Consider the following 14594-nt stretch of genomic DNA (forward strand, 5'->3'; position numbering starts at 1 on the left):
TCTACCCTGGATATGCTGCTTCTGCTCTCCCATCAATGGATGGAGGTCCTCAATGCCAGACAGGAAATCCGAGCCGTATCCCTGGACATATCACGTGCTTTTGACACAGTCTGGCACCCTGCCCTACTCACCAAACTCTCTTCCCATGGTATTCAAGGCCATCTCCACTCATGGCTCGCAGACTTCCTCTCCTGTCGCAGTCAACGTGTGGCCCTAAATAGAGTTCTTTCATCCCCTCTTCCTGTGCAGGCTGGAGTTCCTCAAGGTAGCGTTCTGGGCCCTGTTCTTTTTCTGGTTTTTATCAATGATCTCTCGGACTCTCTGGAAAATCCTCTATTTCTCTTTGCCGACGACTCCACCCTCTGCCGTACCATCTGTCATCCCTCAGACCGGCAAGCAGCAGCTTCTTCGCTCACTGCAGATCTGGATAAAATCACAAACTGGTCCAACATGTGGAACATGTCTTTCAATCCAGACAAATCTCACACTCTCACTATGTCTCTTCGAAAGGACCGTTTACAAAACCCCCCCATCCACTTTCTCAACAATCCTCTGGAAGAAGTCTTTTCTTTCAAGCTTCTAGGTCTCACTATCTGCCATGACCTTTCCTGGGAAAGTCACATTTCCAACCTCGCCTCAAAAGCCAGTTGCCGACTGGGAATCCTCCGTCGTGCCAAGTCCTTCCTCGGCCCTCTTGAGCTCCTGACCACTTACAAAGCTTTTGTCCGTAGCCTGATGGAGTACTGCTCTCCCCTCTGGGCTGGTGCTCCTGCCTCCCACCTTTCTCGGCTTAACGCTGTCGAAACCAGGGCATTTAAGATCATCGGCATCTCCCGCAATGAAGCTGAGTCTTTGGGCCTCTCACTCAATCACCGCAGGTTGGTCGGTCGTCTTTCTGTCTTCTACTGACTCCTCTCCAGCCTTGCCCCCCCCTGCTCTCTCTCTCTGCGATTTGTCCCCACCACATTTCCACAGGTCGCTCAAGGTCCGCCAACAACCCCCTTCTGGTAAATCTACCAAAATCACGAATCACTGCTCATCTTCACTCTTTCATTCCTCTTTTTTCCCGCCTTTGGAATAAACTTCCTCACTCTATTCTTTCCCATTCTTCCCTCCAGGCTTTCAAAACAGCTGTTCACCACCACCTCTTATCTTCCCCCATCCAAATCCTCGATCTTTTCTACCCCCGATAATCCACCCAAGCCCACTTCCTTCATTTCTCCTGCTTTCCTTCCTGAAAGTCCCTGTAATGTCCATCTTCTCTTCGCCATGTTCCCCGTCCCATCCCCATCCCATCCCCATCCCTCTCCCTTCCACAGTTCACCTAATGTGTCTGTTCCCCACTGTTTTGTCCCTTCCACTCCAGCCCCTCTTGTCTCATGCCTCCTTGCTGTGAGTTGTGTGTTTGCTCTCATACGAGCCTCGACCAAGGTATACAACAAAAAAATAAAAATAAAAAAAAAATAACAGGGTTATACAAAAAGGTATATGTTCGGTGTGTGGTTCAAAAAAAATCAATTTATCTCCAAACACAAACGAGGAGGAGATATACAAAAGTTTTTATCAGGAAGTAAATTTACAACTACTGGAATACCAGGGGAATTACATCTTCCAGGGTATTCTTTCTGTGGTCCAGGCACAAACTTGAATAAAAGATTAGATGAGGCAGACAATCCTAAATCATGGAGTAAACCCATCAATAGAGTTGATGAAGTGTGCATGAGACACGATATTGATTATGGGAATACCACAACGTTGGAAGAAAAGCATGAAGCCGATAGAGAAATGTTGTATAATTTGTCTCTGATACAAAATCCGACATTGAGAGAAAAAGTTGATCGGTTCATTGTGAAGAAGATGATCAGTGCTAAATTGAAACTTGGACTTGGAAATTCAAAAAACTTATAGGCTCTAATGATGTCATTAAGACTGAAGAGCAATTAGCTGATGAATTACATAAACCAATATTCACAAAGTTTCAGAGAAGGAAAGTTTATTCCATGGAAGTAGATTATATCTGGTCTGCTGATTTTATTGAACTCAAAAATGATAAGGGGTGCAAGTATGCTTTAACCATTATTGATTTGAGGAGTAGATACGCATGGGTTGTACCATTAAAAAACAAAACAGGTAATACTCTTATGTTAGCTTTTCAACAGATATTTAATAAAAGTAAGAGAAAACCTAAAAAATTGTGGACTGATGAGGGTAGAGAGTTTTATAACAAGACATTTATGAATTTTCTAAAAAATAACAGTATTACATTATACAGTACCTTTAATGAAGGGAAGGCAGTTGTTGTTGAACATTTTAATCGTACCTTAAAAGAGAGACTGTATAAAAAATTCACAAAACTCAGTTCACAACAATGGTCATCTTTTATTCAGGATATTGTGGATAAGTATAATGACACGATTCACACGTCAACAAATATGAAACCATCAGAAACATTTACAAAATTAAAATATGAAAAAGAGATTAATGTCAGAAAACCTAAGTTCAAAGTTGGTGATATCGTAAGAATATATAGGTGGAAATCTCATTTTGAAAAGGGCTATATTAAACGATGGACGAACGAACTTTTTTAAATTGTTGATGTAATAGATACGGTTCCTTGGACTTATAAGATATATGATTTGGAAGGGGAAGAGATTTTAGGTTCATTTTATTCACAGGAATTACAAAAGACAAAGATAAATTGAAATTTTTTGACTCCGCCCCTTTTTGACTCCGCCCACACAAAACCCACCCACATAAACGCCACCCCACACAAGCTACACATAAACCCCACCCACACATGCCCCACCCACACAAACCCCACCACACATAAACCCCACACAAACCCCACCACACACAAACCCCCCACAAGCTCCACACAAAACCCCACCCCACACAAGCTCCACACACACACAAACCCCACACAAGCTCCACCCATATTCATCATATTCACATAATTAGTGATTAGTTAATTAGTTCCCCACACACAACATGTTTATTTAATTAAAAAATTATCCACCCATCCACACAAGCTCCACCCATCCACCCATCCACCCATCCATTTATCCACACAAACCTCATCCACATAAGCCTCATCCACATTCACCCCTCCCACATAAGCCCCACCGAAGCCCCGCCCACATAAACCCTGCCCACATAAACCCTGCCCACATAAACCCCTCCCACACAAGCTCCACCCACATAAGCCCCTCCCACACAAGCTCCATCCACATAAACCCCGCCCACACAAGCCCCACCCACATAAACGCCCTCCCACAAGCCCTGCCCACACAAGCCCCACCGAAGCCCCGCCCACATAAACCCCACCCACACAAGCCCCACCGAAACCCCACCCACATAAACCCCACCCCCTCATCCCCCTGTGCGCCCCCACCTTTGACCCACCACCTCCCTCATCCCACCCCCACCCTTCCCCACACACACATGGGGAGGGGAGGGGTGGGATGAGGGGGTGATGGGTCATTGGGGGAGCGCACCTACCCCCCCCACCCCCCTTCCCTCCCTCTCCTTCATGTCTTGATCCTTTTTTTGAAATTTAAAATCAAGTAATTGTAAACAAAACAAATATAATTAATCAAAATTGAAAATATTAAATATTCATTTGCGAGAATGTATAATCTTTCCCAGCAATCTTCTTCAGATGTCTTGTGATTTCGAAACTCAGACACCATATTCTGTTTTGAAACAAAAAGTGGATAATAATTAGGTTTTATAAAGATAATTACATGGTAATATGAGTAAGCCTGGTGTTGGTTCTAAGTTCAAGCCTCGTTGACCACTGAATTAACACACCAGGAGGCCGACTCAGGCTGTCATCCTTCCAAGGCCAATAAAATGAATTCCAGTGTACTGGCAAAACCGTGTCCAAACTAATGATGCAACCAACATAAGGCGACATTCCAAAGAGAGAGTGATATTAATAAAAGAATAAATAAACAAATAACTAAATAATAATTCAGAAACATTTACCTCCAGAAAATCATGTGTTGTACCAGATTGCTTCAACAGTTTATGTTGTGTGATCGAGCTGAAAAAAAATAAAATAATGAGTCAAGGGTATAGATGGAGAGACAGACAGAGAGAGATACAAAGAGACAGACAGGGAGAGATAGAGAGAGACAGACAGGGAAAGAGACACACACACGCACACACACACACGCACGCACGCACGCACGCACGCACGCACGCACGCACGCTCGCACGCACACACATACACACACACGTGTCTCACCATTGGTTTAATTCATTCGAGATCAGAGGCCGTGATAAGACTTCGTCCCAGTCATTATAAATGTTTTTCAATTCTCTCCTAAAATCATTGACCTCTTCAATAAGAGCATTCATTTGATGCACCTCATCGTGATATGTAAACTCCACTTCTTCCAAGGACCTGCCAGGAAAAAATATATATTTTCGCTTTATCACGATTTAATTTATAATCAATTGCTTCATCGTTCAAAGAGGAAACCATACACAAACTTACCAACTTTGTAGTGAGCTGTTATCTTCATCGGAAGAGAGTGAGTCCATGTCTCAGTTTTTTTTTTACCATTGGTACAAGATGACAAAAAGATCAGAGACCGTGATAAGATGTCGTGTCAGTCTTTAAAAATGTTTTTCAATCCTCTTCTAAGATGATTGACCTCTTCAATAAGAGCATTAATTTCATGCACCTCGTCGTGATATGTAAACTGCTCTTCTTCCAAGGACCTGCCAAGAAAAAAAAATATATCAGAATTATCACGATTTAATTTGTAATCAATTGCTTCATCGTTCAAAGAGGAACCTATACACAGGCTTACCAACTTTGTGTTGAGATGTTTTGTTCGCGGAAGAAAGATCGCTCATGTCTCAGTTGTAAATATGAAAATCCCGTCTGGCAGAAACTTTGTCTGGCGAATCACTTATAAGGCAACGATGAGGAGATTGCTTAATCATTGGGTGTGGCCACAGGAAATGACGCTTCGGGCGAGACAGCTTGGAAAATAACTGGGCGATATATTCTCAAATTGTATGAATCATTTTTAAAACATACTTAAAATGCCCTAAAATGATTTTGATTAAACATGTTTAAAAGCCTGTTCGTGTTCTGAGATAAAATAGAAACACGAGGCCTTGTCTCACAGAATAGTTCCTATTTTTTCACAGCATGACTGTCCAAAAACACTTCCTCATTTTCATGGCACGAACTGAAAACATTTGAAACAAAACTTTTTTATGGCGTGGTTTATGCACAAAAATGATTTACAACTCGGGCGGTGGCCAGATGAGATCATTAAGAGAAGTTTATCATTTCGTAATGGCACAAAAGGGGTATCTTAAAAAATATAAAGATTCAAATGTTTTGTTTTTCAATATTTTAGATGGGGATTATTGTGCAAAGAAAATTATACTATTGAAGGAATTTGAGAATGAACAAATGTTTATAGGTTCAATGAGTGAGCTAAACAATATGCATCGGTTATTTGATAAAGAGTGTCCCGAGGCTTAGACGTTTCAGATATTTCTTTCGAATCACCTTTAACAAAACACATTACCATTTTGCTACTTGAACAAATCTTTATCTTATTGCATGGATTATTTGAAAAAAAAAGTGTCCCCAGGTTAAAAGGAGAGAAAAATAAATATACCTTGGGATAAAAAGGGGGTTTATTTTTAAGGAAAAAAAAATATGAATCGCTGAAAATCTCCCATTCATTTACATGGGGAAAAGTGAGCCAGAACCACTATATTCACCCTACTCACATTCATTATTTTTAATCCGCATCTTCATCAGAAAACAATTCAAATGGAGGAAAATAACTGTGACATCACGCCCTCCCTTGAGGTCGAGGTGAGTTCCTTGTGCGCATGCACGACACACGGGACAAACAACGGAGCTGAACGTTCTCAATAAAATCTTCATGAAGTTGAACGCATCGTGGTCGGTCTGATCGTTTGTACATCACGACATTACAATATTAACCTTATTAAACAAAACCAGAATCGGTGTTGTCATGGTGATGGTTGGAGCGTCCGCTGTGACGTCTCAGTGTGGGAGATTGTCGGCCAAGTCGAACCAAACACTAAAATGGTTCGTGCTGCTGCTTCCTTGTTTGTCACTCAACATTCAAAAGAGAGAGCACGGAAAACACCTCGTCGATCGCATCCAGGAGGAGGAAATTCCTTCTTAATTATCCCGAGAAGCGCGGAAAGAAAAATCATGTCATGAAGATGACGTCACTGGGACTCAAATTCTCTTGGAAGTGACGTCACTTCTCCCAATCCATCAACTGTTTGTGTGAAAGTAAAGCATCGTGTTTTCTCTCATATTTGTTTGCACGAACACTTGATGTCGTCGTTCCACCACGAGCTTTAGATCTTGTAAAAAATTCCACAAAAACCAGGACTGAACACACCTGTGTGCAGAGAAACACCTGAAATAAATAAAACGTGGAGGTTTTTTTCCTCACCCAACAAAATGTACAAGTTCGTTTTTTTATTAAATATTTTTATCCAGTGACAATCACCGTGAGGAATGTTCGATGATCGTCACCAACCGGATTCTTCCAAAGCCGTTGAACAATGAACAATGGGTAACCATGGAAACGTTTGTTAACAAATCAATCGTGGCGATGTTTGCTCGGTTCAGTTTGTGGATGTGCTCGCTGTGAACACGTGCGAACGTTTTTCTCTCCTCGTTCAAGGATTTAAATCTCATGTTTTTCCTGAAACATCATGGGTTCAACTTCAACGGACTCTGTTAGTGCTCCACGACCCCGTTTCCAAGAGGTGAGATGTTTATTTATCCCGGGACGCGAACACTTACTCTTCGTACGGTCTCCACGATTTATCTCCTAAACTCGGGAATATCAAACCTGTCTTTCTTATTCGTTATAAAACTTTCACAATTCAACTTCTTTCATTCAGCATCCTCGTGTTCACGGTGTCCTCTGTGTACATGTCGGGGTTACGTTGATCACAAGTTCATAAAGAGTATTTTGTCCTCCTCTGGAGGCTCTTCAGAGACAAGGTGATGTCCAGGACAGTGTTTATACAATCTTGTAAAAATCCATGTTCACCGTGTGTTGTTCTGGGATCACAGGATAGACCGGGAGGTGTACTCCATCTCCTCTAAGCTGGCTATCCTCGGTTCCAATCACCTCCCAATGATACAATCTCTCATCCTGGTGTTCCACATACAGGTCGAGGTATCAATGTCTTCTTCTTCTTCTGCTTCTTCTACTTCTTCTTCTTCTCCTTCTTCTTCTTCTCAGTTTTCGGTCTCATTTGAGTTTCGCGCTGATTCGGCAGAACCAACTCGAACAAAATTTGTGAAATTGTTCGTGTTGTTTGGTTGTTGCAGCTCCATGTTCGGGGTTCAGAAGGAGGAACGGAGCCCTCCCAGTTTGTACGTATCCGTGTGTGTGTGTGTGTGTGTGTGTGTGTAATATGGTGTTTGTGTATAATATTGTGTGTGTGTGTGTGTGTGTGTGTGTGTGTGTAAAATAATCTGTGTGTGTATGTGTGTATTATGGTGTTTGTGTTTAATATTGTGTGTGTGTGTGTAAAATATTCTGTGTGTGTATGTGTGTGTAATATGGTGTGTGTAATTTGGTGTGTGTGTGTGTGTGTGTGTGTGTGTGTGTGTGTGTGTGTGTGTGTGTGTGTGTGTGTGTGTGTGTGTGTGTGTGTGTGTATAATATGCTGTGTGTGTATGTGTGTGTAATATGGTGTATGTGTGTGTAACATGGAGTGTGTGTGTGTGTATAACCCGGTGTGTGTGTGTGTAACACAGGGTGTGTGTGTGTGTAACACAGGGTGTGTGTGTGTGTGTGTGTGTGTGTGTGTGTGTGTGTGTGTGTGTGTGTGTGTGTGTGTGTGTGTGTGTGTTTCTCAGCTCGTTATTCACCCCTTGTAACCCTAATCTAACCCTACTCCCCCTTCTTGTTCCCCATTTATTTATTTGTGTGTGATGTGGTTTGTGAAGAGAGGGATTGAACGCCCCTCCCCCCACTGCCCACAATTAGTTGGGAGATGTAACTGAACACCCCCTGAATCCGGACACCGGAAACGTGTGAGCGCCATTTTGAATGTTGCATTGTGGGTCGTGGTGGTTTCTTGATCACTGCTGTGCTTGCTTGGTGAAGTAACGAGAATGTAAAACTCCACCCGGTAAGTGTTTCATCGATCATTTGTAATTGTGGTTCAAATTCTCCATCTCCTTGAAGGACATTTTGAACTCCTGACGTGGACAGAACTCAAACCGTGTTCCTTCTGTCATGAGATCGTGTGTGGCCCTTCAGAAATGGCAATGTACACAAGGAAGAGGTAAAAAGGACCCTCTACATATTATGTACGGAGTGTTAGAGGAGGTTTGAGAAATGGAGAGACAAGGGCCAAGAGAGGAGGTGAAGGAAACAAGTTTTAGATTGAGGATGGAAGTGGATTGGTGATCGGAGACCTCAGAGGGACAAACACACACACACACACACACACACACACACACACACACACACACACACACACACACACACACACACACACACACACACCATATTATACACACACCATATTACACACACACACACACCATATTACACACACGCACCATATTATACACACACACACCATATTACACACACACCATATTATACACACCATGTTACACACATACACCCATATTACACACACACACACACACACTCGGCACCATGTTACACACACACTCGGCACCATGTTACACACACACTCGGCACCATGTTACACACACTCGGCACCATGTTACATACACCCACACCATGTTACATACACACCCACACCATGTTACACACACCCACACCATTTTACATACACACACCCACACCATGTTACATACATACACCCACACCATGTTACACACACTCGGCACCATGTTACACACACACACACACCATGTTACACACACCATGTTACACACACACACCATGTTACACACACGATGTTACACACACACACCATGTTACACACACCATGTTACACACACCATGTTACACACACACACTATGTTACACACACCATGTTACACACACCAGATTACACACCAGATTACACACACCATGTTACACACACCATATTACACACACCAGATTACACACACCATGTTACACACACCATGTTACACACACCAGATTACACACACCAGATTACACACACACACCATATTACACGCACACACCATGTTACACACACCGGATTGTGTGTTCGATCTGCCGGTCATATTGGATTGAAACTTGCCAGGAATATTGCCGGGGACCCACGGATGTGCTTTTCGAGGTTTGATATCAATCGGACGAGCGGTTCCCAAGTTACGGCCATTTATCTGTCGACCAATGACAAGACACGGTGCTATGACATCACGAATGACGTCACAATTTATGTTTATTTTCTTTTAATTTTTTTTGCACGATCGACGGTCCGATCTGATTGAAACTTGCCAGGCATATTGGTGGAGACCTGCGGATGTGATTTTCAAGGTTTGATATTAATCGGACGAGCTGTTCCCAAGTTACGGCCATTTCTCTGACGACCAATGACAAGACATGGTGCTATGACGTCACGAATGACGTCACAATTAATGTTTATTTACTTATTTATTTTTTATTATTTCTTTTGCACGATTGAAACTTGCCAGGAATATTGTTGGAGATCCGCGGATTTGCCTTTTCGAGGTGAGAGAGAGAGAGAGAGAGAGAGAGAGAGAGAGAGAGAGAGAGAGAGAGAGAGAGAGAGAGAGAGAGAGAGAGAGAGAGAGAGAGAGAGACAGACAGACAGACAGACAGACAGACAGACAGACAGACAGACAGACAGACAGACAGACAGAGACAGAGACAGAGTGTGACTGACTGACTGCACATACTGGCACTCACCTACGGGCACGCACCTACGGGCCCGTACTTGTGTTACAAACACACACACCATGTTACACACACTCAGCTCCATGTTGGACCAAAGACCGATTTATATGATCGACGTGATAATCTCTGGAAATTAAGAGTAAACCAGAACGGTAGTCGGTAGACCACACACCTCCGCTTGGTTTTACAGTGTACGTGATATAACCAATGAGAGGGTGAACCAAGATTCGAACCTGAAACAAAATCGAATCTCCTCGTTCTTGACACCCAACCAACTCATCCTCCAAGTTCCCTCCCAATCCGTCCAAAACTTTTTAACACATCGTGTTTATTCACTGTTTCTCGTTCTTATCCCAACCTTGTAATGGTGAACAAAGACTGTGTCACCTCGATTCGAATCCCGACTCAAAAATTCCAAATACCTGCTCTCACTACACCTGGGAGAGGGATGGCGAACCACCGAGCATGATCCCACACTTCAAAACACCTTAGGAAGAACAAACGGTCCGTAATATGGAGTGTGGTCCATCGCACCGGAGAACAAAGCCTTTGATTTTGTTATTTTATTCCAGTGTTGGTTCAATTCCACATCCGACCATAAACCTCCACCCTGGTGTTCCCTTTGAAGGGAGATCTTGAATCAATCCGGACGTCATTTGGAGGGGATGTTAAGTCATCCATTACATGTGTTCATGTTTGTTTGCTGGTGGAGTTTAAAGAACTCTTCGTATCTGTAAAAGAGGAGACTATTGTGTGCCCAACCCTGATCAAGTTGCTGTCCTCACATACAAGTTCACCAGGTAAAATGTCCCGCCATACATTCCTAAAGATACAATCAGCAGAATGAGTTCACATTTAATCCCAGACGAATGTGCAATCATAAAATGATGATGTCACTCTTTCAACCAGTGAGTTCATAGAACATGATACCCCATGTGTTACTGAAGTATATCCTTCAATTTAAATACACTGATGATTTTAAAAGTCGTGTGAATTAATTAATTTCAAAATTAACCGCTGTTGACGCAGTGTCTATGACACCACCCTATCTCTTACACCGCACGCTACATGAGTTATCTGTGCCTGTTGTTTGTGTCCTTTGTGACGTCTTTAAGCCTGCTGTTGGCTTCGTGTGAAAGGCGGGTGGCTTGGGATCTTAGGGTCCCGAGTTCAGCCCCGTTTGGTGCTGAAGTAACACCAGATGGGATTGACTCAGCCTGTCATCCTTCCTCAGTCGGTGAAATGAGTACCAGCATCCTGGTATCAGGGCACAGCTTCAGCAGTGTAGTTGCACCCCAACAAAATGAAAGCGACTTGGCAGGCAAGCTGCCATACCCAAGAAGAAGAAGATGATGTCCTTAAAAACAATGTTTTTATTGTGTGACATTGAATTTAAATTAGATGTTCCTCGATCATAAACTGACGTTTGTTGACGGACCGACGGACAAACATAAATGAACCACTTGCTAAACTGTAGTTTTTGTTTTGCGTGTGTGGGGTAATAAACTGAATTTATCTTCCAGTGACAATGTTTTACAGCCAGATACGATGTATGTTTATCATATCTTTGTCCTTTCACCATTGTCTCATTTATTCCTGCAGGAATGGCAACAGATCCAAGATGCCGGCATCCACTTGGCCCAGCACCAGCACGCGAGTGAAAACTCTGAGCAGTGTTTATTTTTTGAAAAAAATGCGAAGATCAACCTGAAGAACCACTTCACATCTGTAAGGAATGCAAAGGCACGACTCGACACTTCACAGTAAGTTTCTCCATTACTCTGGAAAACATTAACATTTACACCGTGAACATTTACATTCGGTAAATCTTTTTCTCTGCTAATTTACAGTAAGTGAGTGAATTGTAAACGTGGTGATTCTTGTTTCCTTTTTAATGCGGACAATTTTCTATTTAATTACAGTACTTGTACATCAGTTGTACACATTCTGCAGTTCCACTTGTACATCAGTTATACACATTCTGCAGTTCCACTTGTACATCAGTTGTCCACATTCTGCAGTTCCACTTGTACATCAGTTGTACACATTCTGCAGTTCCACTTGTACATCAGTTGTCCACATTCTGCAGTTCCAATCTCAACACAAATATTTCCATAAACTTTTGCACACATGTTCCTGACACTGAGTGCTGGGAATTGATCGCTTCCTGTCCTTGCAGTGCTTGGATACAGTAAGGGTGTTCACCGACTCGGAGCAGGATGGCCAACTTGATGCATTGGTATTTTCAGTAACAGGAAGTTGCGAAAGGAGTTATCTGATATATTTTAGTCCGAAGTGGCTCACACCTTGTGCAGGTGAATTGTTGTGTTGATACTCATCAGAACTTTTGAAATGATCTGGGGTACAAGTTGGTCCTCGGTGTTCTGATGAGGGTTATTTTGGTGATCACCTTTAAAACACAGACAATAATGAATAAGCTTAGTGTTGCCTTCATGGTTGGAGTGGCTGGCTGAAGATCTTTGGGGCTTCAGTTCAAGCCCTTGTGATTCCATCAAATTAACATCAGGTGGGTTGTCTCAGCCTGCCATCCTTCCAAGGTTGGTGAAAATCCGAGGTCGTACTGGTAACATGAGGCATTTTCATCAGGGGCACAGCTGAACCCCCATATTATACAGCCAAGCAGTCACAGGCTGCATTCCAAGAAATAAATAAGTAAAATAAGGAACGTTCATTTTCTTGTGATCACATGTCGCTTTCCATTGTTACAGATGTTTCAACGACAAACTGCGATTCCAGCTGGGTCAAGTTGAGGAAACTCTGCACCATCTTGAGTTTGAATTGGTAAAAGAAGTTTCCATGACTGAAGATTTGGCAAGCAGAAAAAAGATTTTGCAAGGTACGCGAGACTTTTCCTTCCCCTGGGACAGTGGTTTGGGTCATGATCTTCGTCTCAGGGATGTCACCGGCACAGCATTTGTTCAAAGTCACCTGATGATTGTGGAACTGTTATCTGCTCTAAATACCATTTGCACAGGATGATAGAGGTGCACCATGTGTGAAATAACTCGTGAACAGCATTGGAGCTGTAAACAGTAAGTCTTGGAGCTGACTTGTACTTTGTAATTCATTGCGAGTCCTCATTTGTCCCTCGAGAATCAAGGGATGGAGTTGAAGGAGATTGTAAGAGGAGGTAGAATGTCTCGAGGTTCCATTGAATCCGTTGGTAAACAGCAGATGGGTAAAACTGCTGAAGGTCCCTGTCATTGCTTTGTTGCCTGAGGTTTGGGATGCACACCTCATCGTGGATATAAAACAGGTGTACATGTGCTGCAGATAATGTTAGTATGATGCATTATACATACATTTTTTGTTTTGCTGTGTTTTTGTCTAAGTTTGGCAGTTTCACACGTTTGTGATCAATGTGGACAACACCAACAACAACCTCATGTGCTCAAGCATCAAAAGCTCCCCAGAACTCCATTCTATTCACACATTCTAACATCTGGCAATGTACCCTCTGAAAAGGAAATATATTTTGTCCAAATTATGAATTCATTCCAAAAACCGAAATTTACCACATGAAGCAATCCCTGAGGCAATGAATTCCCGTGGTGGTTTTCCCTTGCTGCCTCTACAATGCGCACCTTGACAATATATCACAGAAACATGTTCATGCCTTGACATACCTCCTCACTAACATCCTCTCCAATGACTTCAAATTTCTCTTCAAACTTCTTCATCTTCAAACTTCATCTTCAAACTTCATTCATATCAACTTCAAAATTCTCAAAAGTCAATGATCAGCAGAAATGAGTAAAGATTTGAAACCTCCATGAGCGATTCCATTCTCTCTGCAGCATTTGACATGTTCATTCACATAGTTTACATCACTAATATCAACGCAGCTATTTTTTTTTTTAACATGTGGCTGATGACGAATCACGTGACCGATGACGTCATCTTATCTATTACTTCCAAGTTTGTGGTTTTGTGTCGCGCTATCTTCGACTTTGTTCTGCGCTCAAGTAACGTGATATTCGGCTTACATTATCTCAAAGACCATAGGAGGTGCATGGTACAAAAAAAAAGCAAATAAAATGGTTCTGAAACAGTGAAATCGTATTCCACTTACTGCATTAAAGTAAAATTACGACTGATACTCTGCATCAGTTCCTTTCTCAAACACACCCACCCCAACATGTTGCACAGAGCGAGGGTTATGCTAGTCAATTTTTATTTCTGTGGACCATTTTATCCCAAGATGATCCTCAAAAATTTTCTTACTAATCAGATATGGCATCTACATTTGCAATTATGATGTCATAACGAAGCTCTCTGTGATGTCATTAAAAAAATCACTCATTCCCCATGAGGAGTATTTGCTGCCAAGTTTCAATTTTTTTCCTTCATGCGATTTCAGAGGTCCAAGGTTTTTCAGAGGTTTTTACAGTGTATCAGTGTTTTCAGAGGTTTTTCCGTTTTTCCAATATGGCTGTCACACTACGTGACCTATGACATAATAATTTTCATTTAAACATTGTACATGAGTAGTTACACTAATGGTGAAAATTTCATATCAATCTGATAAACACCCAAATGTAATCCTCTCACCTTTGACGAGGGTCATCAGATTTTTGATAAATAGGATCATTCCTTGTTTGTGGCAATGATAAAAGTTTTTATCACACAAAATGGCTTTTCTATGGTTATGTTTTCAAGACGTATGCCGAGTTTGAGAGT

The 14594-nt window shown here is 42.1% G+C and overlaps 2 protein-coding genes across 2 annotated transcripts in view; both read left to right on the plus strand.

Annotated features, from left to right (window-relative positions):
• LOC147017130 (unconventional myosin-If-like) overlaps positions 1 to 14594 on the plus strand; it is a 335840-nt gene that overhangs the window by 268424 nt on the left and 52822 nt on the right. The window lies entirely within an intron of this gene.
• LOC147017139 (uncharacterized) overlaps positions 6736 to 14594 on the plus strand; it is a 33711-nt gene continuing 25852 nt past the window's right edge. The window contains exons 1-3 of the mRNA XM_085847709.1: positions 6736 to 6789; positions 11496 to 11656; positions 12623 to 12750. Of these exons, the coding sequence (XP_085703835.1) occupies positions 6736 to 6789; positions 11496 to 11656; positions 12623 to 12750 (343 nt within the window). The remainder of the gene's footprint in view (positions 6790 to 11495; positions 11657 to 12622; positions 12751 to 14594) is intronic.

Source organism: Eptatretus burgeri, chromosome 11 (assembly GCF_056783735.1).
Source record: "Eptatretus burgeri isolate ZD-2024b chromosome 11, Ebu_testis_v1, whole genome shotgun sequence".
NCBI classification, from domain to species: domain Eukaryota; kingdom Metazoa; phylum Chordata; class Myxini; order Myxiniformes; family Myxinidae; genus Eptatretus; species Eptatretus burgeri.